Source organism: Gopherus evgoodei, chromosome 15 (assembly GCF_007399415.2).
Source record: "Gopherus evgoodei ecotype Sinaloan lineage chromosome 15, rGopEvg1_v1.p, whole genome shotgun sequence".
In the NCBI taxonomy this organism is placed as follows: domain Eukaryota; kingdom Metazoa; phylum Chordata; order Testudines; family Testudinidae; genus Gopherus; species Gopherus evgoodei.
The window spans coordinates 1,205,198-1,230,749 of NC_044336.1; the positions used below are offsets into that span (position 1 = coordinate 1,205,198).

At 44.9% G+C, this 25,552-nt stretch overlaps 2 protein-coding genes and 1 pseudogene across 3 annotated transcripts in view; 2 read left to right on the forward strand and 1 right to left on the reverse strand.

The window, feature by feature from the left end:
• Positions 1-25,552, reverse strand: part of LOC115635683 (zinc finger protein 239-like) — an 811,791-nt gene that overhangs the window by 383,696 nt on the left and 402,543 nt on the right. The window lies entirely within an intron of this gene.
• Positions 1-25,552, forward strand: part of LOC115635664 — a 1,110,108-nt pseudogene that overhangs the window by 121,374 nt on the left and 963,182 nt on the right.
• Positions 261-20,624, forward strand: LOC115635682 (zinc finger protein OZF-like). 2 transcript variants are annotated; one of them, XM_030534798.1, is made up of 4 exons: positions 261-363; positions 13,937-14,137; positions 15,358-15,474; positions 15,762-20,624. In XM_030534798.1, the coding sequence occupies exons 1-4, from the start codon at positions 276-278 to the stop codon at positions 16,721-16,723; spliced, it is 1,368 nt and encodes a 455-aa protein (XP_030390658.1). In that variant the 5' UTR covers positions 261-275; the 3' UTR covers positions 16,724-20,624. The 2 variants fall into 2 exon arrangements, with proteins under 2 accessions (XP_030390658.1, XP_030390659.1); XM_030534799.1 differs by having other exon boundaries at positions 15,361-15,474.

A 25,552-nucleotide genomic window follows, 5' to 3' on the forward strand; every position in this document is an offset into this window, starting at 1 on the left:
GGGGGGTTTGTCCCCGCACAGGGTCTGGCAGCGTCTCACCCCCCCCCGGGCTTAACCCCGGTTACCCCCCCGCCGATTTTCCCCCTTCAGCCCCTCTCCCGCCGCTACTTACAGCAGTTTGATCCCCCCGGCCAGTAAATTTTTGCCCCCTGCTCAGACCTGGCAGCCCCTCCGCTGCGATTTGCCCCCCTCGGTGCTTTTAACCCCCACCAAAGAGGAGGCAGCAAATCGTAAGGGCAGAGAGAGGGCAGCGGCGACAGCAAAGGTTACTGCGCATGCTCAGTTCATCTGCGCATGCTCGGTGCAGCCAAAGTCGAGAATCTGGAGCGGGACTTGTTTCCGTCGTTACACCGGATCCTGCAGGTGAGGAGACAGACCCAGGGGTAGGGCAATGGCACCATCTGCTGCTTTGCTGCTCCTCAGCAGCCGAGGCTGCTCAGTCCCATCACATCAGGGCAATGGGTAGGCACCAGAGTTAAGAACAGGATACACAGGTACTGCCAGCCGGGGCCAATTAGAGGGGGGGCCAGGAGGGCCATTTGCCCTGGGCCTCAACCTCAAAGCAGGCTTCAAATTTAGACACTTGTTAATTTTTTTGGCATTTGCCGCCCCAAGCATGGCAGGCAGGTTGCCTTCGGCAGCTTGCCTGCGGGAGGTCCCTGGTCCTACAGAATCTGCGGCACGCCTGCGGGAGGTCCGCCAAAGCCGCAGGACCAGCGGACCCTCCGCAGTCATGCCATCAAAGGCAGCCTGCCTGCCGCCCTCGCCCTCGTGGCAACCGGCAGAGCGCCCCCCATGGCTTGCTGCCCCAAGCACGCGCTTGGCCTGCTGGTGCCTGGAGCCGCTCCTGTTGATAAGTTTCGCAACTTTTTTTTATGTGCATCCCTATCAGACCACATGCTCTCAGCTTAGAGCTGCTAATTTAAGCAAATAAGAGATGTGATCTGATAAAAGACATTTTTTATTAACTGATATAGATTTTGTCATATTAAAGAGTTAAAAATGTTCATAAATATCTCAGATCAGTTGATTATATAAACAAATCACCACTAGTTGCTGGTGCTGGATTAAGTGAGTTTGAAAGATGTTTTTTACTCACAAAAGCTTATGCCCAAATAAATCTGTTAGTCTTTAAGGTGCTACTGGACTCCTGGTTGTTTTTGTGGATACAGACTAACATGGCTACCTCCTGATACTTGCTACATTTTAGTGTCCTTATAGTTTTACATCTAGTTGACTAAGGAATTATTTATGTGTGAGAATTCCTCATTAGTATCTTCATATGGTAGCTAAAAGAGGTGACTGGTTGGTTGGTTGAGCCCTAGCTTGGTAGCTTTGCCATCAACATAGGCTTTCATAGTCTGTGGGCCCAGATTCAAGGTGAAAATTTGTGAGGACAATCTTGTACAGTGAGTTCTGTGAGGACACACGTTTGAAATTTTTGGACATTATTCCTCTGTATCCGTTTCCGTGTTTCCTATTTATATATCATCCCTTTGTCTTCAACTCAGCCTGTTATACCTTGTGTTCTTGAGTTTTGATTCAGTGATAAGGATAATAACCTGTCTGACTGTTTCATTTTGTGTTCTTCATTAGTAGTCCTTCATTTTAAGCCTTTTCAGCATTTGTGTACATGTTGACAGTGGAAGATTTCAAGTGTAGATAAGCTACTTATTTACAGCAGAATATTTCAGGTGTGGATAGGCTACATATTGACTGGATCAGGGGTCAGCAATCTTTCAGAAGTGGTATGCCAAGTCTTCATTTATTCACTCTAATTTAAGATTTTGCATGCCAGTAATACATTTTAACGTTTTTAGAAGATCTCTTTCTATAAGTCTATAACATATAACTAAACTATTGTTGTATGTAAAGTAAATAAGGTTTTTAAAATGTTTAAGAAGCTTCATTTAAAATTAAATTAAAATGCAGAGCCCCTCAGACCAGTGGCCATGACCCAGGCAGTGTGAGTGCCACTGAAAATCAGCTCGCTTGCTATCTTTGGCACATGTGCCATAAGTTGCCTACCTCTAGACGAGATAGATCACTATGAAAAGGAGATTTGTAAGTGGTGCAAGCAAGAGACGGCAAAAACAACCCAGTGAAGCAGCAGCTAAGAGCTCAAAGCCAATAACTTCATTCCTCAAACCACTGGAAAACATACCTTACCCAACAAACAATGCTACAGATAATGAAAACTCCATAACTGCAACAGGTGATATTTCAATGTCAATACCTGAACATCAGGACAGTAGTTAAGAAGGAGATGTGCCAACAGTAACAGATGCAGCAGAAGATCCTGTGTATGACCAAGAAACTCAACAGCAACAGGAAGATATAGATCTGACGCAGCAAGAGAGATTCATGAGTACTACAAGTTTGACTGTGACTGACATTGGAATTATCGACAAGAGCAATGCTGCTCAAATGCAGTCTTTTCTTTAAATTAGTGGTTTTGAAATTCCAAGTAACATTCCATGAGATACTGATAATCTTACTTTCCCTGCTTGTCTACTGACATTCAAAAACTCTTCCAAATAGTGAGACCTGCACAAGAGTCTGGTTATGCTGGAGTACGGAAGAACAATCTCTGTACTGTGCGCCCTGCTTCATTTTGAACAAAAGTGCTGCAAATGCATCAGTTCTCTCTGATCAATCAGGATGGAGCATCAACAGAGGTTGGAGGAAGTTGAAAGGCTGAATACCATCATATGAGAATTCAATGTCACAAAAAGAAAACTAGGTTGCATGGAAATCAGCCAGTAGGGCAGCATCAGCTAAAAGTTCAGTTGAGAATTGAAGGAACATAAATTCACACCATGTAGAGTCAAGCACAGGAGCTTATTACGCACAGTGCTGGTGGAGTGTCACTTTGCTTATCAGGCTCAGAGACACTGCCGAACAATTAGTTACAATAGATTATATAGAGTGCTCACTGGGTGGAGAGATGCAATGGGGATGGGTTTTCCCAAGCCCTTGGATAGGTTCTAGCAGCAAGACAAGATAGCACAATAAGCCAATGGTCTAAAAGATTACATAATGGCACCACCCAAGGCTCAAATTAACATATTGCTGACACACAAGTAATTACCCCCAAACTATGTCTCTTAAAGTGTATGGGTTAAATCCTAACTTTGGGGTCCAGGGGAATGAGGTAGCAGTTCTGCCAGTTGACTAACAGGTACATTCCTGGAGATTTAAAGCAAAAAAGTATTAATTAGTACATAAAAATTTATAAGTTTACCTTTGCATTTCTGTGGGCTAGGATTGGCATACATTTGTGAGGGGAGGGTGTCATAACTCATGTCAATCATATTAGGCCTCTACCCGAACTCTGTCTGGGGTCTGAGGGGTATTGTACCACTATCTCCTCTCTGCATTAGAGAGTAACCATTAGGCCTTTCTCAGTGCTTCATGTGTCTATAACTCATGATAAGGACGCCCAATTACATTCGGAGTTATGCTGACTCTGCTCACTGACTTGAAACACACCATGTTATCTGTTTACCCCAGCTTTCTCTTAGCTGTATATTGTTCTCTGTTGGCTAGCCCCCGTGGCTCAGGCCAAGCTGTGGACTCCAGGCCTATATGAAAATTTCTTAGCAGAAACTGCAGTTAAGATCTTACATCCACATTAAATGGATTTTGGCCCTTCAAGAATTTACTCTTGACTGAACTCTCTACAGAAACTAATAACTAGAAAAAACTTGTTGAGCGCATCCTGAATATCATCCTTTTTTTTTTTCCTGAGTGGGTATTTTCTTTCTTTGGTTCCAGTCAACATATTGGTGATCGTGCAAATTTAAACTTTCTAGGCATAGTTGAGCTCCTCAGAAAATATGACCCACTTTTATCAGAGCATGTTAAACGTGTTAGAGAGTCACAAGAAAATCAAAAGTGCGTGCAAGTCCATTATCTCTCCACACGCATACAAAACGAGTTTATTGAGCTCTGTTAGTCATTTGTGCAAACAAGATTTCTTGATGATATTCGAAATGCCAAGTATTTTTCAAGCATTGTTGATGCCACTCCAGATTGATAGGTAGAGCTACATTTGGAATGTAGATGTAAAATAGGATAAAAAGTTAGACGAAACACATTTGTTGTTGATGTTTTTATTAAAAGCAAACAAACAAAATGCTCCATTTCCACAAGATATATACCATGTAGTAAGGAGAGAGCTCTGATTGTTGCGATTGTGTAGCATAAAGATATTACTATGATTTCTTTTGTTCTAAATTGAATGAAATGTAAGATGAAGTCTTGATGTAACACTGAAAAGAAATACTAAACCATTGCGGGACATCTGTGCTATTTTCCTTATGTTCCTGAAACTTCACATCTGCTATTGACTTGCAGAGTCACCTTGATCTAGTTGAGTGGTCACCAACCAGTCAATCATGATAGACTGGTCAATCGTAGAGAATCGCCCAGTCAATTGCGATCTCCAGCAGTAGTGCAGTGTGGCTGCCACTAAAGCAGACTCCCTGCCTACTCTGGCCCCAACCTGCAGCCCCACAGCCCTGCTGCTCCTGCCTGCAAGCACCATCCCTATAGCTCCCATTGCCTGCAGAGAGGGGTAGTGCATGGAGCCATGTGCCCTCCCACACCCCAGGGTCGCAGGGGCATGTTGGCCCCCTCCAGGAGCGATGTAGGGCTGGGGTAAGCAGGGAGCTTGCCTTAGACTCGCTGCACCTGCTGCCAACTGGGAGCCACCCAAGGTAAGTGCAGCCCGGCGGGAGGCCACATTCCAACCCTCATCCCTGAGTCCCCTTCTGAAGCCAGCATCCTTCACCCTCTCCTGCACCCCAACACTCTGCCTCAGGCCAGAGCCCCCTCCTGCATCCAATCTACCTCCTAGAGTTTGCATCCCTAATGTCCAACCTAAATCTCCCTTGCTGCAGTTTAAGCCCATTGCTTCTTGTGCTATCATTGGAGGCTAAGGTGAACAAGTTTTCTCCCTCCTCCTGATGACACCCTTTTAGATACCTGAAAACTGATATCAGGTCCCCTCTCAGTCTTCTCTTTTCCAAACTAAATAAACCCAATTCCTTCAGCCTTCCTTCATAAGTCATGTTCTCAAGACCTTTAATCATTCTTGTTGCTCTTCTCTGGACCCTCTCCAATTTCTCCACATCTTTCTTGAAATGCGGTGCCCAGAACTGGACACAATACTCCAGTTGAGGCCTAACCAGCGCAGAGTAAAGCGGAAGAATGACTTCTCGTGTCTTGTTTACAACACACCTGTTAATGCATCCCAGAATCACGTTTGCTTTTTTTGCAACAGTATCACACTGTTCACTCATATTAAGCTTGTGGTCCACTATGACCCCTAGATCTCTTTCTGCCATACTCCTTCCTAGACAGTCTCTTCCCATTCTGTATGTGTGAAACTGATTGTTCCTTCCTAAGTGGAGCACTTTGCATTTATCTTTATTGAACTTCATCCTGTTTACCTCAGACCATTTCTCCAATTTGTCCAGATCATTTTGAATTTTGACCCTGTCCTCCAGAGCAGTTGCAATCCCTCCCAGTTTGGTATCGTCCGCAAACTTAATAAGCGTACTTTCTATGCCAACATCTAAATCGTTGATGAAGATATTGAACAGAACCGGTCCCAAAACAGACCCCTGCGGAACCCCACTTGTTATACCTTTCCAGCAGGATTGGGAGCCATTAACAACTACTCTCTGAGTACGGTTATCCAGCCAGTTATGCACCCACCTTATAGTAGCCCCATCTAAATTGTACTTTCCTAGCTTATCTATAAGAATATCATGCGAAACTGTATCAAATGCCTTACTAAAGTCTAGGTATATCACATCCACCGCTTCTCCCTTATCCACAAGGCTCGTTATCCTATCAAAGAACGTTATCAGATTAGTTTGACACGATTTGTTCTTTACAAATCCATGCTGGCTATTCCCTATCACCTTACCACCTTCCAAGTGTTTGCAGATGATTTCTTTGATTACCTGCTCCATTATCTTCCCTGGCACAGAAGTTAAACTAACTGGTCTGTAGTTTCCTGCGTTGTTTTTATTTCCCTTTTTATAGATGGGCACTATATTTGCCCCCTTCCAGTCTTCTGGAATCTCCCCCGTCTCCCATGATTTCCCAAAGATAATAGCTAGAGGCTCAGATACCTCCTCTATTAACTCCTTGAGTATTCTAGGATGCATTTCATCAGGCCCTGGTGACTTGCAGGCATCTAACTTTTCTAAGTGCTTTTTTACTTGCTCTTTCCTTATTTTCTCTTCTAAACCTACCCTCTTCCCGTAAGCATTCACTATACTAGACATTCCTTCAGACTTCTCAGTGAAGACCGAAACAAAGAAGTCATTAAGCATCTCTACCATTTCCAAGTCTCCCGTTACTGTTACCCCCTCCTCATTGAGCAGTGGGCCTACCCTGTCCTTAGTCTTCCTCTTGCTTCTAATGTATTGATAAAAAGTCTTCTTGTTTCCCTTTATTCCCATAGCTAGTTTGAGTTCATTTTGTGCCTTTGCTTTTCTAATCTTGCCTCTGCATTCCTGTGTTATTTGCCTATATTCATCCTTCGTGATCTGACCTAGTTTCCATTTTTTATATGCCGCCTTTTTATTTTGTAGGTCACGCAAGATCTCAAGGGTAAGCCAATGTGGTCTTTTGCCACATTTTCTATCTTTCCTAACCATCGGAATAACTTGCTTCTGGGCCCTTAATAGCGTCCCTTTGAAAAACTGCCAACTTTCCTCAGTTGTTTTTCCCCTCAGTCTTAATTCCCATGGGACCTTGCCTATCAGCTCTCTGAGCTTACCAAAATCCGCCTTCCTGAAATCCATTGTCTCTATTCTGCTGTACTCCTTTCTACCCTTCCTTAGAATTGCAAATTCTATGATTTCATGATCACTTTCACCCAAGCTTCCTTCTACTTTTAAATTCTCAACAAGTTCCTCCCTATTTGTTAAAATCAAGTCTAGAACAGCTTCCCCCCTAGTAGCTTTTTCAATTTTCTGAAATAAAAAGTTATCTGCAATACAGTCCAGGAACTTATTGGATAGTCTGTGCCCCGCGGTGTTATTTTCCCAACATATATCTGGATAGTTGAAGTCCCCCATCACCACCAAATCTTGGGCTTTGGATGATTTTGTTAGTTGTTTGAAAAAAGCCTCATCCACCTCTTCCGCCTGATTAGGTGGCCTGTAGTAGACTCCCAGCACGACATCACCTGTGTTTTTTACCCCTTTTAGCCTAACCCAGAGACTCTCCACCCTTCCGTCTCCTATGTCCATCTCCACCTCAGTCCAAGTGTGTACATTTTTAATATATAAGGCAACACCTCCTCCCTTTTTCCCCTGTCTATCCTTCCTGAGCAAACTATACCCATCCACACCAACATTCCAGTCGTGTGTATTATCCCACCAAGTTTCAGTAATGCCAATAATGTCATAGTTGTATTTATTTATTAGCACTTCCAGTTCTTCCTGCTTATTACCCATACTTCTTGCATTTGTATAAAGGCATCTAAGATACTGGTTTGATCTTGCCTCCCAGCTTCGCCCTGACCCTCCTTCCTCTCTGCCATTATAGCCTGTGCTCCCTCCTGTTTCCAACCCATCTCCCAGGTCTTGTTCCCCACTTACCTGTGGGCTTTGCTCACCTGTCCCCGTCGAACCTAGTTTAAAGCCCTCCTTACTAGGTTAGCCAGTCTGTGCGCAAATAAGGCCTTTCCCCGCTTCGAAAGGTGAACGCCATCTGTTCCTAGCAGTCCTTCCTCAAATAGCATCCCGTGGTCGAGGAAGCCAAAGCCCTCCTGGCGACACCATCTTCGCAGCCAGGCATTCACCTCCACGATGCATCTGTTTCTGCCCGGACCCCTACCTTCAACAGGAAGAATCGAAGAGAATACCACCTGCGCTCCAAACTCCTTAACCCGTACTCCCAGAGCCCTGTAGTCACTCTTGATCTGCTCAGCGTCACACCTCGCAGTATCATTTGTGCCCACATGGATGAGTAGCATGGGATAGTAGTCAGAAGGCCGGATAATTCTCGACAAAGCCTCTGTAACATCTTGGATATGGGCCCCTGGTAGGCAGCATACCTCCCGGGATGAACGGTCAGGGCGACAGATGGGTGTCTCCGTCCCCCTCAGCAGAGAGTCTCCAACCACCACTACCCTACGTTTCTTATCAGTGGTGGCAGCAGACCTCCCAGCCTTAGGGGTACGAGGCTTCACCCCCTTCACTGTTGGGGGTGATTTCTTCTCTCCTGTATCAAGAAGAGCATAATGGTTATCTTTTACCACAACAGGAGGGTTCGCAGCAGCGGTGGAGCACTGCCTGCTGCTAGAAGTAACCAGCTGGCTGTGTCCACCCTGAGCCTCCTCCTCCACTGGTGTGTCAGATACACCCTGAGGCATCTCCTCCTCCACTGGTGTGTCGGTAGTCCTGTCAACTGGGACAGCACCATCAGCTGTCTCCACATGGATACTGTCCAGGAATTGCTCATGGACATAGATGTTCCTCAGCCTGGCCACCTCCTCCTGTAGCTCTCCCACCTGCTGCCTGAGAGATTCCACCAGCAGGCACCTTTCACATTGGATGCCACCCCCAGCCTGGATATCAGTAAGTGGAAATTGCAATTTACAGTCTTTGCAAGCCCACACCAGAATCTGGGTAAAAGCATCCATGCTTTGGTGCTCTGTCTGGCTACAGGCGCAGGTGGAGGAGACAGAAGCAGTGCTGGCACAGGTGTTGCGGGTCCTCCTCACCATTGTAAGCCTCCCTCTGTCAAACTCTCGCAAATTCCCGTCTACAGTTCCCTGTCCGCTCCTCTCTGCTGTAAACAGAAAGGTTTTTGATGTGGCTCAGGTTATGGGTTCAGGGGACCCCTCATCCCTCCTGCTCCCCAACCATGTCCCAGGTTCAGTCCAGAGCCCCCTCGGCCCCAGCCCAGAGCCTGCACCCCCTCCCGAACCCCAACCCCCTCCCCTAGCTCAGCAAAAGTGAGTGAGAGTATGGGAGAGTGAGCGAACGAGAGCAGGGGTGGGGAAGGAGTGAGGGGGTGGGGCTTTGGAGAAGGGGCAGGGCCTTGAAGAAGAGGTGGGGTAGTTCCTGAGTTGCCCTTAGATTCAAAAAGTTATCTTGGGCACAAAAAGGTTGGAGACCTCTGAACTAAAAGAATTAACATAGGGTTTTTACCTTAAATTCCTGCTATTCTGTTGCCTTATTAAGGGCTTATCTACATGGTGTGACACGAAAAAAGTGAAGTTAGTGCACATAAATTGCAGCACCTTAAATCTGAGAGATTTAAATATTTAATCTGTTCAGTTTAAATATAGCAATAGTTTAAACAAATAAATATGTTGAAAGACTGAAAGCTGACTTGCTTACACTATACAAGTATGTTCATGGAGAGAAACTAATGGATCCCCATGGGCTCTTCAGTCTAGTGCAGCGGTTCTCAAACTGGGGTCTTGACCCCAAAGTGGGTTGCAACCACATTTTAATGGGGTCACCAGGGCTGGTTTAGACTTGCTGGAACCTGGGGCTGGCCAAAGATGAATCCTGAGGCTTCAGCCCTGGGTGGTGGGGCTCAGGTTACAGGCTTCATGGCTGGGGCTGACACCTTTGGGCTTTGGCTTTGCCCTCCTCCTCCCCACCTGGGGTGGTGGGGCTCAGACTTTGGCCCCTCAACCTGGGCTGGCAGTGCTCAAGCAAGCTCAGGTTTCAATCCCTCCTCCTGGGGTTGTGTAGTAATTTTTATTGTCAAAAGGGGGTCGCAGTGCAATGAAGTTTGAGAACCCATGGTCGAGTGGATAAAGGCTTACTGTGAACAAACAATTGAAAGTGGAAGCCAGACAAATTCAGATTAGAGAGTAGGCACAAATGTTTAATAGTGAAGATGATTAGCCAGTGAAACAAATGACCAAAGGAAATGCCGGATTCTCCATCTCTTGATGTTTTCAAATCAAGACAGGATGACTTTCCAGAAAATATATTTTTGGGAAATACCAGTTTGGTAAATGGGTTAAGTGTAATGGCTTATGACAAATAGTAGGTCAGACTACATGGCTAACAATCCCTTCTGATACTGTGAACAGGGCTGGCCTTACCATGAGGCAAACTGAGGCAGCGCCTCAGATGCCAGACTGTGGGGATGGAGGCACTAGGACCCAGAGTGTAGAAAATTGTGTCTGCTGCTGGTGCATATGTATTTTCTCTGCTCTAGCTACACAGAGATAGTGGAGTGCTGTGCTGGAGGAAGGAGGGCACAAGAGACATAACAGGCAGGCCGGAGAAAAGGTGAGAGGGAATAACAGAAAGCAGCGGGAGCTGCAGGGAAGAGAGAGGAGGAGGAGCCTCTTATGTACCTCTCGAGCACCCCCAGGAGCCTGGAGTGATTAACACCAGCTTCTCAGGGAGCTTCCTTTTCCTGCTGCTTCCCTGAACCCACTTGAGGAGAACAGGCAGTCAACTGAAGTAGTAGGAGCCAGTTAGGCCCTCAAGACGCTGATATTTTCCCTCACTCAGGCCCTGCTACCAACTGAGTGTTGAGAGCCACTATAGCTGGCACAGAACAGCAGTCATGAGTGAAAGAAGAAAATGCCCCTCTGGGGCAGCATTCAGAAAAAGAAAGAAAGCAAAGGAAGCTTTTCTATCTAAGCAGGAAGGAGCTCTCCTGAGATACATAGACACAAATGTTCACAGTGAGCCTTCTGGCCCCAGTGAGGATGTGAGTGGTGAGAAGATGCCTGATCGTCTATTTAGTCAGAGTGCAGGTGACCTGGCAGCTACTTCAGCATCCATATCTCCATCTCAAATGGATGTAACCATGCACATTCCTGAAGAAAAGTGTAGATCAGAGAAGAGTGAGGTGGAGGTGCAAGAAACAGCTGCTGCTGAGTTTAGTTCCTTAAGTCTAGATGATCCAGGACTGTGGACCCACTTGAGCAGTAGCCTATGAGACTTCCTTGTACTGCATAAGCCACAGCAAGTGAAAAACTTAATGTTCCCCAAAGACAATGAAAATAGAAGTTTCCATCCAACACATTACTGGTGTGAAATCCCCAATGGTGACAAAATGGAGAGGCCATGGCTTATGTACTCAAAAACCCAGAATGCTGCATACTGTTTTTGTTGCAAACTCTTCCAGTCTAATGTTCCAGCCACATTGGGTTCTACAGGAACAAAGAACTAGAAAAATCTGGCTAGAAATCTGGCATGCCATGAGAAGGCAGCAAATCACTAGAGAGCGTTCCTTAGGTGGAAAGAGCTTGAGATGAGACTAAGTTTAAAGGCCACCATAGATGATCAGAATCAAGAGAAGAGTGCATCAGAGTCTCTTTACTGGCAAAATGTTCTGAAAAGGCTCATTGCCATTGTGAGACTACTTATTACCCAAAACCTAGCACTGTGTGGCACTTCAGATGAGCTGTATGTGCAAACAATGGAAACTTCCTTGAAATTGTGGAACTGATGCTGAGTTTGATGCTGTACTCCAGGAGCATCTAAGTCACCACCCAAGAAATGTACACACCCCACTACCTTGGAAAACCAATTCAAAAGGAGATCTTACAGTTACTGCCAACAAAAGTCAAACAGAAGATTGTGGCAGGTCTGAAGTCAGCAAGATATTACTCTGTTATTCTGAACTGCACACCTGACATCAGCCGTAAGGAACAAATGACTTGATTGGTGTGTTTTGTAACAACAGAACCTAGTGAAAAATGTCCCTACAATAGTGACTGTCAGAGAACATTTTCTAGAATTTATTGTCATTGATGATACTACAGGAGCTGGTATGACAAATGTGCTTCTTAAAAGCTGGTTGATACGGGAATTGTGATAGTTGACATGAGTGGTCAGGGCTACAATAATGGTGCCAACATGAGAGGAAAGAACACAGGAATGCAGACATGGAACCGAGAGTTAAATCCTGGAGGTTTTTTTGTCCCGTGCAGTTCTCATTCATTGAACTTGGTGATGGGTGATGCAGCATCAGCTTCTAGTGAGGCTGCTGAATATTTTAATGTAATTCGAAGCATCTATGTATTTTTCTCTGCATCAACTCATTGATGGCAAATTTTGAAGCAACATCTGGGAACATCCTCTCTGACACTGAAACCACTGAGTGCCACATGATGGAAAAGTCGAATGGAGGTGATAAAGCCTATCAAACACTAAACTGAGAAGATCGATGGTAACATAGTTGCCATTATGGAGGATATTGCTATGACAGGAACTGTTCATGGGAGAACAGTGGCAGAGGGAAATGGAATCACCAGAAACATGCATAACTTAAAATTTCTGTGTGGCTTAGTGTTGTGGCATGACATACTGTTTTGAAATAAATGTTGTAAGCAAGAGAATCCGAGGTGTTGACCTTGATATATCTGGAGCAATGGAACAACTGGACAAAGCAAAGTCATACCTACAGTCTTACTGATCAGATGAGGGATTTAAAACGTTCTGAAGAGTGCACAGAAGTTGGCAGAGGAACTTCACACTGAAGCTATTTTCCCACCCATTCAAGAAGATGACATTTTGATTACAAGACACAGAATAATCCCATGAGAGATCCCAAACAACAATTCAAAGTTGAATTCTTTAACCAGATCCTAGATTGTGCAATACAGTCAGTTGAAGAATGTTTCATGCAGCTCAAGAAACACAGCAGTATATTTGTAATGTTGTATGATATTCCCAAACTCCTCACTATACCTGAAGAAGACCTATACCAGCAATGCAGGGCTCTAGAGACAGTGTTGACGCATGATGACATGCACGATATTGATGCAAGTGATTTAGGTGATGAACTGAAAGCCCTTTCAAGATACATTTCAGCAGGATCAACTCCAAAGGCTGTTCTGGAATATATGTGCACAAATAAGATGACCAACCTCTTTCTAAATGCTTTTGTTGCTCTACACATACTTCTAACACTTCCTGTAACAGTTGCCAATGGGGAACGCAGCTTCTCCAAGCTGAAGTTAATAAAAACACATCTATGCTCCACAGTGACACAGGAGAGGCTGGTCATCCTTGCAACCATCTCAATAGAGGATGAGCTGGCCCAGACTGTGGCCCTTCAGCAGGAAGCAGTTCAAATCTTTGCAACCAAGAAGGCAGGGAAAGCTCCACTTTGATTATTCAAACAGATAAAAATACCAGTGTTTACTATGCAGACAAGAAAAGTTACATTTGCTGTTCAGGGGTTTGAAAGTTAAGTGTTACTTAACATTTTTGAATAAGACATTTTAAGCTGTTAGTTCTCCTTTAGTGGGGTAGGTAGCAGAGCAGTACCATGAGAGGAGTAGAACAGGAAGAAGGCAGAATTGAGACCTTTCAAAGTTTTGGCCCAAGCGAGTGGCATGGGGGTGTCATTTGAGCTCCCCACCTCAGGTGCCAAAATGTTGTGGGCTGGCCCTGAATCTGAATCTATGGATCTTAGGATATCATCCTGCAAACACTCACCACACATGTTTAATATTAAGCATCTGAATGGTCCCATTGACTTCACCTAATCTCTGTTGTGGAGAGGGTTTAAAAAGTCTGTTTCTTTAGTCCTGGTGAGAGGGCCTAGTTTTGTACTACAGATAGATTGATAAAGACTAGGGGCCTAAATAAAGAGGAGCCTAAATTTAGACACCTAAATCCATATTCGAGCAGTTGAATAAGCAGCTTGTTAATCAGAAACACTGGACACTCAGAACTGAATTCCATTGTTGCAAGCGCAGTAATCTGGAAACTCAAACCACATATTGAGAGAAATGAGTATGGATTTGGGATCTAAGTTTTATGTGTTGTTTATGTAATATCTAGACTCAAGCATTTGTCCAAAAATCAGAGTCTAGAATGTCTGTCAATAGGGAAAGAGTCTGGGAGCAGTGGGGGTGTGGAAAGGATTAAAGCCCTTCCTGAAATGTCTCCAATTGCCCTTATCACCCTGACAGGCTGCAGAACACCCATGTCTTGCTCCAGATCATCCCATGCCCTCCAGAGACAAGGAAAGGAAATGGCTGCAGTGGAGCCGGTGACCTTTGAGGAGGTGGCTGTGTATTTCTCCGAGGAGGAATGGGCTCTGCTTGACCCGGGTCAGAGAGCCCTCTACAGGGATGTGATGCAGGAGAATTATGAGACCGTGATCTCTCTTGGTAAGGATTTCTGTCCCCTTAGCTATCAGAAGCTGTGTGGGCTCTGGAGTAGCTGGGTTGAGTTTGGCTAAGGATTCTTCATTGGCCCCCCATGTGTCAGGAGGATCAGCCCCAATAATCCCTGGCTTCTGCATGAGAGACTGTCCCCTCCACGTCCCCTCCCAAGCTACAGCAGATTCAGGGACATAACAATGGTCCTACTCTTCCCACAACCAAGGTTTCAATGTGCTTCACTACCATCTTGTCCATGTTCTGCCTTGGCCAAAGGTGTGAGTGGAAGGGCCCAGTAAGGAAGGGCATATAACAGAATTCTGGGGTGGGGTCCAGCTGCTGTTAGTGTCTCCAGGGCTACCTCTTGTGCCAATGTGCTGAACCTTGGGAAGGAGGGTGCATTTTCTGGAGTCCTATCCTGGCTATGGCTGATCTCTGTGAAATGCTGGTTCCTCTTGGCAGAGTAGAACCAAGGCAGCAGAAGGGGAGCTCAGCTGCAACAATAGCCACACACACCCCTACCCCCACAGAGGATCAGCACAGCCAAACACCACCGTGGCCAGCTGTGGGAGCAGCAACTATTGTGGGCAGATGGAGGGTCCCGCACAGGCACAGGCAGTAAGAAGTTCAGGACTCTGGAGCGTAGGCAGGGTCTGAAGCAGCTAGCCAAGCATTCACCTAGTTCCTTGGACAACTTCCTCTCTCTTCTTCTGGATTAAATAGTGCATCCAAACCAAAGAGTGGGGCTAGCCATGCCCCCCGGTCAGGAGCTTTGTGAACAGAGCCCTGGGGGAGCTAGAACTCTGCGAGATCCTTTCTCTACACGTTCTAAGTGATCTGACAGGTGACAGCTGCAGTTTGAGCACTGCCTCTGTGCCTTGGTTTCAGACCTACAAGCCCTCACAGGAGCTCACATTTTAAGTAATGTGTTCCTGTTCTGGCCTGGGATACGGGGAATGGAACGGGCTGTGATGGAGATTCAGTTGTACCCTAGAGTGTAGCAGAGCGCTCAGCTCCCCCAGGGAATAAGCTGGGGCATTCCCCGAGGCAGAGGTGATGCACCGTTACTCCAGATGAGTGTGTCATGGGATCTTGTATGATCTATAGCCTAGTCTCTGTAAGATGGGGAAGGAGCCTCTCTGGGTGGGTGACTGGGATCCTGGGTCTGGAAGTAGTAATAGGACTGACCTTAATGAACATAATCAACACTTGATGAATTGTTTCCCAAGCAGGATTTCCAATTTCCAAACCTAATGTGATCTCCTGGACGGAGCGAGGGGAGGAGCTGCGGGTCCCAGATCTCCAGGGCTCTGAGGAAGGGGAGCGCATCAGCGACATCCACACAGGTGAGGAATCAGCTAAACTGATTCAGAAACCAATTATTGTATCCTCATAGCAGATGTATTTGACCCTTCAGGCTGTCTTCATCTCCAGTGAGAGGATGTGGAGGAAAGATGGATACTCTCCTCTGGGGCAGGGTTTTGAGGAAAGAGGATGAACTCAGCTCATGTTATTTCAACCTCCACAGCTGTTATTTGGGTGTGTTCCCCCCTTTTCCTATTCCCCTATCAGAATTTTCTTTCCCTCCAGCACAGAGAATGACTCCTGTCTGGATTATTTCTCTATCCCACAGCGGAGAGGACAGTGAGTGAGACCAGTGAGGAGAGTCTTCAGCAGGAAGGTCCTGAGCAAGTGGCACTGTGTGGGATGTTATGCGGAAGATCTGAAGGGCATGTTTCCCAGAGTCCTGAGCAGAGAGAAACCTGTAAGAGGCAGCACAAGCCAGAAAGGCAGCGGGTAAACCATCCAGGGGAGGAACGCGGTAAATCCTCTCACAGGAGCAGAGGGGTGAAAAGAAACAAAGAAACCGATCAACAGAAAATCCCCCATCAAGAGGGACTCTACACTTGCAGTGACTGTGGGAAAAGCTTCTGTCAGCACTCAAGTCTTATTGAACATCAGAGAACCCACACAGGAGAGAAGCCCTTCAACTGCTCTGACTGTGGGAAAAGCTTCAGTCGAAGCTCATACCTTATTAAACATCAGAGACGACATACAAGAGAGACGCCTTATAACTGTCCTGACTGTGGGAAATGCTTCAGTCAGAGCTCAGACCTTGTTAGACATAGGAGAATCCACACAGGAGAGAAACCCTATAACTGCCCTGACTGTGGGAAAAGCTTCAGTCAGATCTCAGACCTTGTTAGACATAGGAGAATCCACACAGGTGAGAACCCCTTCAACTGCTCTGACTGTGGGAAAAGCTTCAGTCGGCGCTCAAATCTTAACAGTCATCGTATGATCCACACAGGAAAGAAACCATATAACTGCTCTGACTGCAGGAAGAGGTTCAGTCGGCGCTCATACCTTATTAAACATCAGATAATACATACAAGAGAGACACCCTATAACTGCTCTGACTGCGGGAAAAGGTTCAGTCGAAACTCATACCTTATTAAACATCAGATACTACATACAAGAGAGAAACCCTATAACTGCTGTAACTGTGGAAAAAGCTTCAGTGAAAGCTCACACCTTATTGCACATCAGAAAATTCACACAAGACAGAAACCCTATAACCTAAGTTCCCTCTAAGCTTCAGGGCTGCGCAGCAGGCTATCAAGGGCTGCCCAGGTGAGGAGAGGCCCCTCTTCCCCGGCCCCAACCCCGGAGCTATTGTGGATGGTTGAGCGGTGCATCTCCCTCCGCCCCAGAGCTAACGCAGACGGGGAGAGACAGAGAGGCACTCTCTCTCCTGGACCCGGGCTGGTGTGGCAAGAGAGGGCTGGGGGGAATCCTTTCTCTTTGGGACAGCCTGCATGCCAAACCCCTCATCCCTGGCCCTACACCAAAGCCTGCACCCCCAGCCAGAGCCCTCACCCCCCCATACCCCAACTCTCGGCCCTAGCTCTGAGTGCCCCCCCCCACTCTGTGAACCACTCGGACCCCGACCCCGCCACACATCACCTACATATTGGTGCACATAACAAAATTCATTCCCGATATGGATGTAAAATATTAGAATGAACATTGCCAATAGCTGCTCTGATTGCAGAACAAAGTTCAATCAGAGTTGATACCTTATTGAACATCAGAGAACGCACACAGGCGAGAAGCCCTTTAACTGCCTTGACTGTGGGAAAAGGTTCAGTCGGCGCTCAAATCTTAACAGATATCGTATAATCCAACCAGGAGAAAAACCCTTCAACTGCTCTGGCTGCGAGAGAAGCGTCAGTGAATGTTCACACCTCAATTCACACAGAGAATTCACATAGGACAGAAACCCTATAGCTGCTCTGACTGCAGGAAAAGGTTCAGTTGGAGTCATACCTTTTTAAACATCAGATACTACATACACAAACGAGATCCTATAACTGCCCTGATTGCAGGAAAAGCTGCAGTGAGAGCTCAGACCTTGTTAGACATAGGAGAATCCACACAAGAGAGAAACACTTCTACTGCTCTGACTGTTGGAAAAGGTTCACTAAGCTCAAGCCTTATTGAACGTCATGGAACCCACACGAGAGAAATCTTGCAGATGCAAGTAGAAAAAAGCTTCAGTCAGTGCTTACACATTCATTCACATCAGAGAACCCAAAGATGAGAAAGACCCTATGAATTTTCAAGTGCAGGAAAAGCCTCAGTTGGATGTCAGTCCTTGTTGCTCACCAGAGAATCCACACAGGGAAGAACCCTTTAAATGCCCTGAATTTAGGAAATGTTCAGTGAGAGCTCAGCCCTTAATGAACCTCAGAGAACCTAGAGGGAAGAGTGCTCTGAGTCCAAAAGAGCCTTCTAGCACAACTCATCCCTCATGAGATGTTTGAGAATCCACCCAGGACACACATCATAAAAATGTGCTAGCTAGGGATGAGCAAAATGAATAACATTTTTGCTTATCCCTACAAATCTCAGAAGGTCTGTCATGGCTGCAGTAGCCATGTAGTGAGGACATGCAACATTATTAAAGCAGAGAATGAAATGTCCTTCCTAGAACAGAGCTATGCAGAGCTAGAGGCTGAGATGAGATTCCCACATTATGATAGAACTTGATTATGACTTGCTGGGAAATCTGAATGTTTTGTGTTCAGCCTCTTCATTTCAGTTTGATGTTATACACCTAAACCCATCTTTTTCTTGTCTGCTGTGACTTCTCATTCATCCCTGATAGAGTTTTTAGGCTGGAATCCACCAAAGGACTTAAGTCTTGTGACACTGAGTGTTGCAAATACCTAACTTTTGGGTACCTTGAGTATCAGAGAAATAGCAGTGGGATCCACAAGGACTTGAGTTATGTGATCAAGCCCCTTATAAAATGAATGAGGAGAGAGAGGTGCCTTAGAATGCAATCCCCAGATCTCTTCATACTACATGGGATGCCATGTAAGGTAACCAGTGTAGCGTGCTGACAAGGATGGTATGTCCTAAGCCCTGCCCCTTTAATGGAAATAGGCACATATCTCTGCTTCCAGTGCATGAGTCATGGAAGTGAGATGATGCTCTGATGATAGAATGATAGACATTTTCAGAGGCTGTCTAACAGCAGTGCGGGAATCTCCTTTATAACCTTTTGTTCAGAGGTTAGGGTATTCACCCAAGATGTGGGAGACCAATTCAAGGCCCCTCCCCACCTAATCCAAGGGTTTAGAACAGGGATCTGCCACCTCTCAGGGAAGTGCCCTAGTCTCTCAGATCTCAGATATTCTGGTATTTGAATATCTCAATCTGTCTCAATCTGTCTTAGAACCAAAAGTCATTAGCTCAAGACAGAAAGTGAAAATGACCCTATAGACTGGTGGTTAGGGCACCCATGTGTGAGGTAGATATCCCTGAGTCCAGTCCCCATGCTCCAATGACTCTCTAAGTGTCCCTGAAGACAAAATCCTAAATCCTGCCATGAAGAAGATTACAGAAATTCCAGCTGCTAAAAAGTTCACAAAGGTTTAAGAAATCAATTGTTATTGCTAAAATTCCATAGGGAATTTCTGTGCTTAAGGGAAGTTGGAATTTGGCCTTGAAGAAGATAGTTATTGCTTTTCTAGAATATTGAACCTATTGGAGTTCAGTTCTGTTCCATAAAACCAGACTCTTGGGCTGGTAGGTCCTGTTAACTGAGAAGTACTCAAGTCAGATAAACCCAACAACTTCCATCCAACTATGAAAAAGATCCTAATTTCAAAAAGAAAAGAGTTAGAAATAGTAAAAGTATTACAGTCTTAAAAGTGCTTCAGATTGGGGAAAATTCTTCTAAACAGAAACTGGAATGAGTTATAGGATTTCAGTGTGACACCATTGTAACTAAAACTGACTTGGTGCTGTTTGAACCTGCATGCTTTCACATAAACGTTCACATCCTGGGTAAGCACTCTAACCGCTGGGCTAAAAGCTAGGAGGGAAACCATCTCCTTTCACCCTCCCACAGCCCTGGCTGTTTTATGTGGAGCAAGGCAGCTTCTGATCATGCCTACCAGATTGGGCCTCTGCCTACCCTCCCCTGGTTTTGTGAATTACACTGGCGCTTAGGGGAGAAAAAAGAGCTTGATTGCCTGGAGTGAGGCAGCCTGGTGCATGCCCAGAAGCAGGAACAAAGGCATCTAGAATATTCTTACTGCAAAAACATAGGTGCCAAGTGAGTTTAAGAGCCTACAGGGATAGATGACAAATGAGTGAGAGTGTTGTAATCACAGGGGTGCCTAGAAAGGTGTCTAGGAACCTTTGTGAATCCTGCCCCCCACCCCAGTACAATTGATACATACAGACATAGAGATGGGCTCAGTTAGGTTGTCAATATGATGTCCTGACTTGGCTCTGGGCACTAAGACAGGACAATGGTTTATTTGTGACTTTTTTGCTTTGAACCAGGAAGAATTGGTGATTCATGTACCCCAAATTTTGTATGCATTATTCTAACCATTTTCAGCTAGAGACATCTAAATGCTGCTGAATTTCAAGCTGTAGTAATCATATGACTGAATTTCATTTAAGAATCAGTCTTAGCCTAAGAATATTAATGATTTTGCTAGATTTTGTTAAATTGACACTGATTTAATTCCATTGTCTCATCCACCCTATCTAGTTTTGTCCAATTTCATTTTTTGTTTAAAAGTTTTAATATCAAGTCAAGTTAGAGTTTTAAATTGAGTTAACCAAATATAAATTCTGTGAAGTATTTGATACTAGGGCCATGTTTAAACTACAAACCTTGGTCGATGCAAGTTGCATCAAGATAAAGATGCCTCAGCGTATCACTTGCACACACGTAGACTTGGCTCCTTGTAACATGTTCTTCAGCATGACCTCTGCAGCATGTCCTTTCCTTTTTCTGTGTTTTTCCTTCGGAGCAGGGGTCAGGATAGTAACTGTGATGGGTTGGATCACAGAACCTGTCTTGGGAGCCACCACCTGGTGTGCCAAGACTATTTCTACCCCTGCTTTCCCTGCCATCTCAGGACTCCAGCACCCTGTCTTGCTGAGCCAGACACACCCATCTGCTCCAACAAAGACCGAGGGTGTGAATTACTTGCCCCAAAACTGAAGATTTACCTGAAAGCAGCTAACAGAAGTGTGCTTGTCTTTAACACCCAGATGCCCAACTCCTGATGGGGTCTAAACCCAAATAAATCAATTTTACCCTGTATAAAGCTTATGCAGGGTAAACTCAAAAAGTGTTCGCCCTCTGTAACACTGATAGAGAGATATGCACAGCTGTTTGCTCCCCCAGGTATTAATACATACTCTGAGATAATTAATAAGTAAAAAGTGATTTTATTAAATACAGAAAGTAGGATTTAAGTGGTTCCAAGTAGTAACAGACAAAACAAAGTAAGTCACCAAGCAGAATAAAATAAAATGTGCAAATCTATGTCTAATCAAACTGAATACAGATAAGATCCTCACCAGTCCTGAAATGCTCCCTTTTACAGACTAATCTCCTTCTAGCCTGGGTCCAGCAATCACTCACACCCTCTGTAGTTACTGTCCTTTGTTCCAGTTTCTTTCAAGTATCCTGGGGGCTGGAGAGGCTCCCTCTTTAGCCAGCTGAAGACCAAATGGAGGGGTCTCACAGGGGTTTAAATGGACTTTCTCTTGTGGGTGGAGACCCCCTCCTCACGCCTATGCAAAGTCCAGCTCCAAGATGGAGTTTAGGAGTCACCTGGGCAAGTCGCATGACTCACAGTTTTTACAGGTGGCATCCATTGTTTACGTGCTACCTTGAAATCCTCAAGTAGACTTCTTATGTGGATTGGAGCATTCCAAGATCCATTGTCCTTTTAAGTGTTTCTTGATTAGGTACTTAATTTCAACATTCCTTTCTCCAGGAACTGACCACATGCTCTACTAAGGTTATTTAGAAATCAAGCCAGTACACAGCCAACATTCATAACTTTGAATAAAAAAAAGATACATGCATACAAATAGGATTAATACATTCAGTAGATTATAACCTTTGAGATATGTTACATGGCATATGTAGCATAAAACACATTCTAAGCATATTTCCATAAAGCCTTATGGGAGATACCGTCACAGTAACTATGAGTGCAACTCTACAGGCTGTTACCCTGAAGCAAGTCTCCAATAGGCACAGAAGTGCCTTGTTTAAAAAGGTAGTGGACACATCTAGAAGATATGCAGGTGGCTGATCACATTGTGAGCCAAAGGACATTTTCTGTTGCCTTTATTCTTTCTATATCTTCCGGAACAGTAAACATGTCTGCCCTGCAATCTGGTTTTTGTTTGTTTGTTTTGTTTTTTGTTTTTCTGAAATATTACAATGCCATTTTCTTGGAAATGGGAGAAGGGAGGGCACCAGTGGACCAGGTGGGGGAGAGAGTACCAGGAAGCTCAGAATCTTGGGTAGCACGTTGTGCTGATGGTTGTGGGATTTGATACTTTTAGGGAAATAAACCCATTAGAGCTTAAAAGTCTCTAGTGTCAATGCCATTTTGCGCATGCTGTATGTCAGGGTGGGGAAAGCAGAGCAGGGTAGAGAGGCTTAATCCATCCAACATGGCAACACCCAGCCAGTACCCAGAACATAGTGTTTGAATCCCCCTATACAGTTGTACTGCAAATAATATTGAGTGGTAGAGCTGTGCTCTGCAGCAGTCCACATTGGCATCCATAAATCAGTCTTTGTGGTTAACAAAGGCCTGCATAACAATGGGGTAGTACCCTTTACAATTTACATACTCATGTGCTCCTTGCAGCTGATCTGTGGTCCCTGTGTAGTTTGGAGACTGCGTTCTCTCAAAACTGGCAATTACTTCAGAGATCTTTGTTTGTGCCCACCAACTTCGGGTAAATCACACTCCTGATCAAGAGTTCTGAAGGAACTCAGATATGAAATTGCAGAATTACTAACTGTGGTATGGAACCTATCATTGAAATCAGGTTCTGTAACAGATGACTGGAGGATGGCTACCATGATGCCAATTTTTAAAAAAGGCTCCAGAGGCAATCCCAGAAATTACAGGTAGGCAAGCCTAACATCAGGACCAGGGAAATTGGTTAAAACCATAAAAGAACAGAATTACCAGAGACATAGATGAACATGATTTTTTGGGGAAGAATCAACAAGGCTTTTGTAAAGAGAAATCATACCTCACCAATCTATTAGAATTTTTTGAGGGGGTCAATAAACATGTGGACAAGCATGATCCAGTGGATATAGTAAACTTACACTTTCAAAACGCTTTTGATAAGGTCCCTCACTAAATGCTCTTAAGCAAAGTAAGCAGTCATGGTGTTGGGGGGAGAATTAAACTTGACATTACTGGAATTAGCTATTTTGTGTATCCAGCCATTGGTATCGGGAAACCAAATATTACATCGCTAGGAATAATTTATAGCTGCGTTTTTACAGTTTTGCTAATCAGAATAGGACAAAAAGTTAATGTACCATAAAAGGTGTTTAAACAGCTGACATTGGGTTTAAGTGCTCCTAACATATAACTTTTATTATAACTAAAAATGCTTTAATAAAAAATAAGTTTGCTAAAACTAGAAGAATTAGTGACCCACTAGGGTTTCCTGTGCTGATCCACTAGGCATCACTATGAGTTATGTGCTTTGTTTAAGTTAGCTATAAAAAATTAAGCAAAAAATATACATTGGGGCAGTCCAAGGGAGGTTTTCTTCGGACAAGGACCTGACACCTAAACTCCCCTGCAACTGAACAGAAGGAGAGCCCTGGAAGGCTGACTGTTATTCACTCGAAACCATCTCAGACTTTGGGTAACTATAATGTTTGGAATTCTCTAAACCTCCTGCTATAACATATATGTGTGTTTATATGCTTAAAAGCTAATTTTTAAAAAGCACTCTGGTCTGTAACAATCATTTGTCAATTCGAGGAGCTGAGTCCCCATTGATGTATTCCTGACACCACCTGGAAAGAAACAGTTAATTTACGACTGCTTTGGCTTCTGCAACCCCTGGGTAACAGATCTGGCGAGCCAGCCAGGAGTGGTGGAGAGGAGGGGACGACTGGTACTGGTGGGATATAAGTCATATATATTGTAATACGCTATAGGCTATAGAGGCCTAGTATGAATGCTGTGTGCTTGACATGAGGACGTGAGGTACGTGTTGCAACTGAAGCGAGGATTTAAGGTTACAAGTGGTCAAGGACTGGTTAGTGTTAAATAAGTTTGTCATGTCAATAAGAGAAAATGGAATGTCTTGGATTATGGTGGCCTGCCTGGAACAGTTTTCCTAGAGTTATGGGTAAACAGAAACAGAGAGCTGATGACACAATGGACTGATCTATAAACAGTTGCCTAACATATCTAAAATTTGGAGTCAGACATTGATCCAGAGCCCTGATAAAGAAGAGGCGTGTAACGTTGGCTGCCCACACCTTGTGATCGGACTGAATTTCGACTGGCCATCAGGATGTCGTTCTGATCTTTGGACTCTGTGTAGTATGAAAGGGGTGTGAATGTGGAGTGAGTGGGGTTTATATTGTAATCAGTAAAGGTATTTAGAGTCTTATATACCAACATTGTGCGTGCTATCTGCCTGAGCCCGCATCCCATAGGGAGGCCTCTACCAGAGCCTAACATACACATCTGTGCAAGAGTAGAGGGCATCAGGGCAGGATAGCTATCTGTCATTTCTCTGTGTCCTAGTCTGAGAGTTCATTTATGGATACATTGTGTTAGTGGGACTCAGGGCTCAGGCTGGTAGCCTGGTTGAGTGAAAAAAATGTCAGAAGGAAAGGGAACATCTAGAAAGAAATAACCATTTTCCTCAAAATGGTTTTAGAAAACAGCTTGACTGATTTTGCAGAGGAACATAATAATGATCTTTGGAAGCCTGGAGTCTTCGCTGGCCCTGGGCTTTCCTGCAGCTCTGTAAGCAGAGAGTAGCAATTATAAATAAAAGCAAAAATTTAAAAAATAAATAAGATTAAAATTAAAAAGAAGCCAGCCTGAAGGCAGAGTCAAACACCTTCTGGGCAATAAGCCTGACTCGGACAGCAAAGGTAGTGGCACTGCAGAAGCAGGTGTATGACTGAAAGAGTGACAGGCTGAAGCAGAAGGTATTTGAATTAAACAGCAAACAATGGAAAGTGAAGGCACCGTTAGAGCCTTACTGAAAGATTCCCAGAGTAAGACCCAGGCAAATCCCACAGAATGTAAGAAACAAAGTTACGCTGTTGGAGCCAAATTGGGAGAGCAGAAGGGAATAGTGGCTGCAATTAAAAGAAGTTGCAGTCTGGGGAGGGGAGACAGGTCAAAGGAGGACTCAAATGCCATAGTTTTTATTTTAATTATGAGAGTGATGATCCACGTGAGCGTCCCTTTCTCCTGGGCCCATCCAGGCTGCCGTATGGTCCCTTGCTTGATACACTGGAAGAGTTGCAGAAGCCTCCAATCATAGCCTCCACAGTAAACATCACGGTAAGGAAGATTGGTCCCCAAGGATAGAAAGATGGGATAGAGGTCAGGCCCTTCTCTCCTGACCAGGTCAGAGCAATAGAGAAACTGGTTGGCCTGTTAAACTGGAGCGCAACCTTGGGATGGCTGGCAAGGATAGCTGGCACCCCTAGTCTTACTCCAGTGGGTGTGGTGGCCTTGATCTGGGAATGCATGGCCCCAGAGGATTTTGCAGGGCTCCCTTATGCTATCCAAGTAGGGTTGCCTCCTGAAAAAGAAGGTGCTATCATAGAGTCATCAGGCGCAGCTCGGGCATAACTCAGTATGAAACCAGTCAGAACTCCGTGGTAGCAAACTGTCATCAGGGCAAACTGCCCTGGACCCTGCTGCCTGGCCTCCCACAAGATTGTTGCTCCTCTGGTCTTTGTCCTGCTTCCCAGGCAAAGAGTCACCTGGTCGTCTCCCCCCCTGGCTCTCAGGTTACAAAGGGCATCAGCCGTCACCTATGTGCAGACAGCTGGGCAGCCTCCCCTGCCCCAAG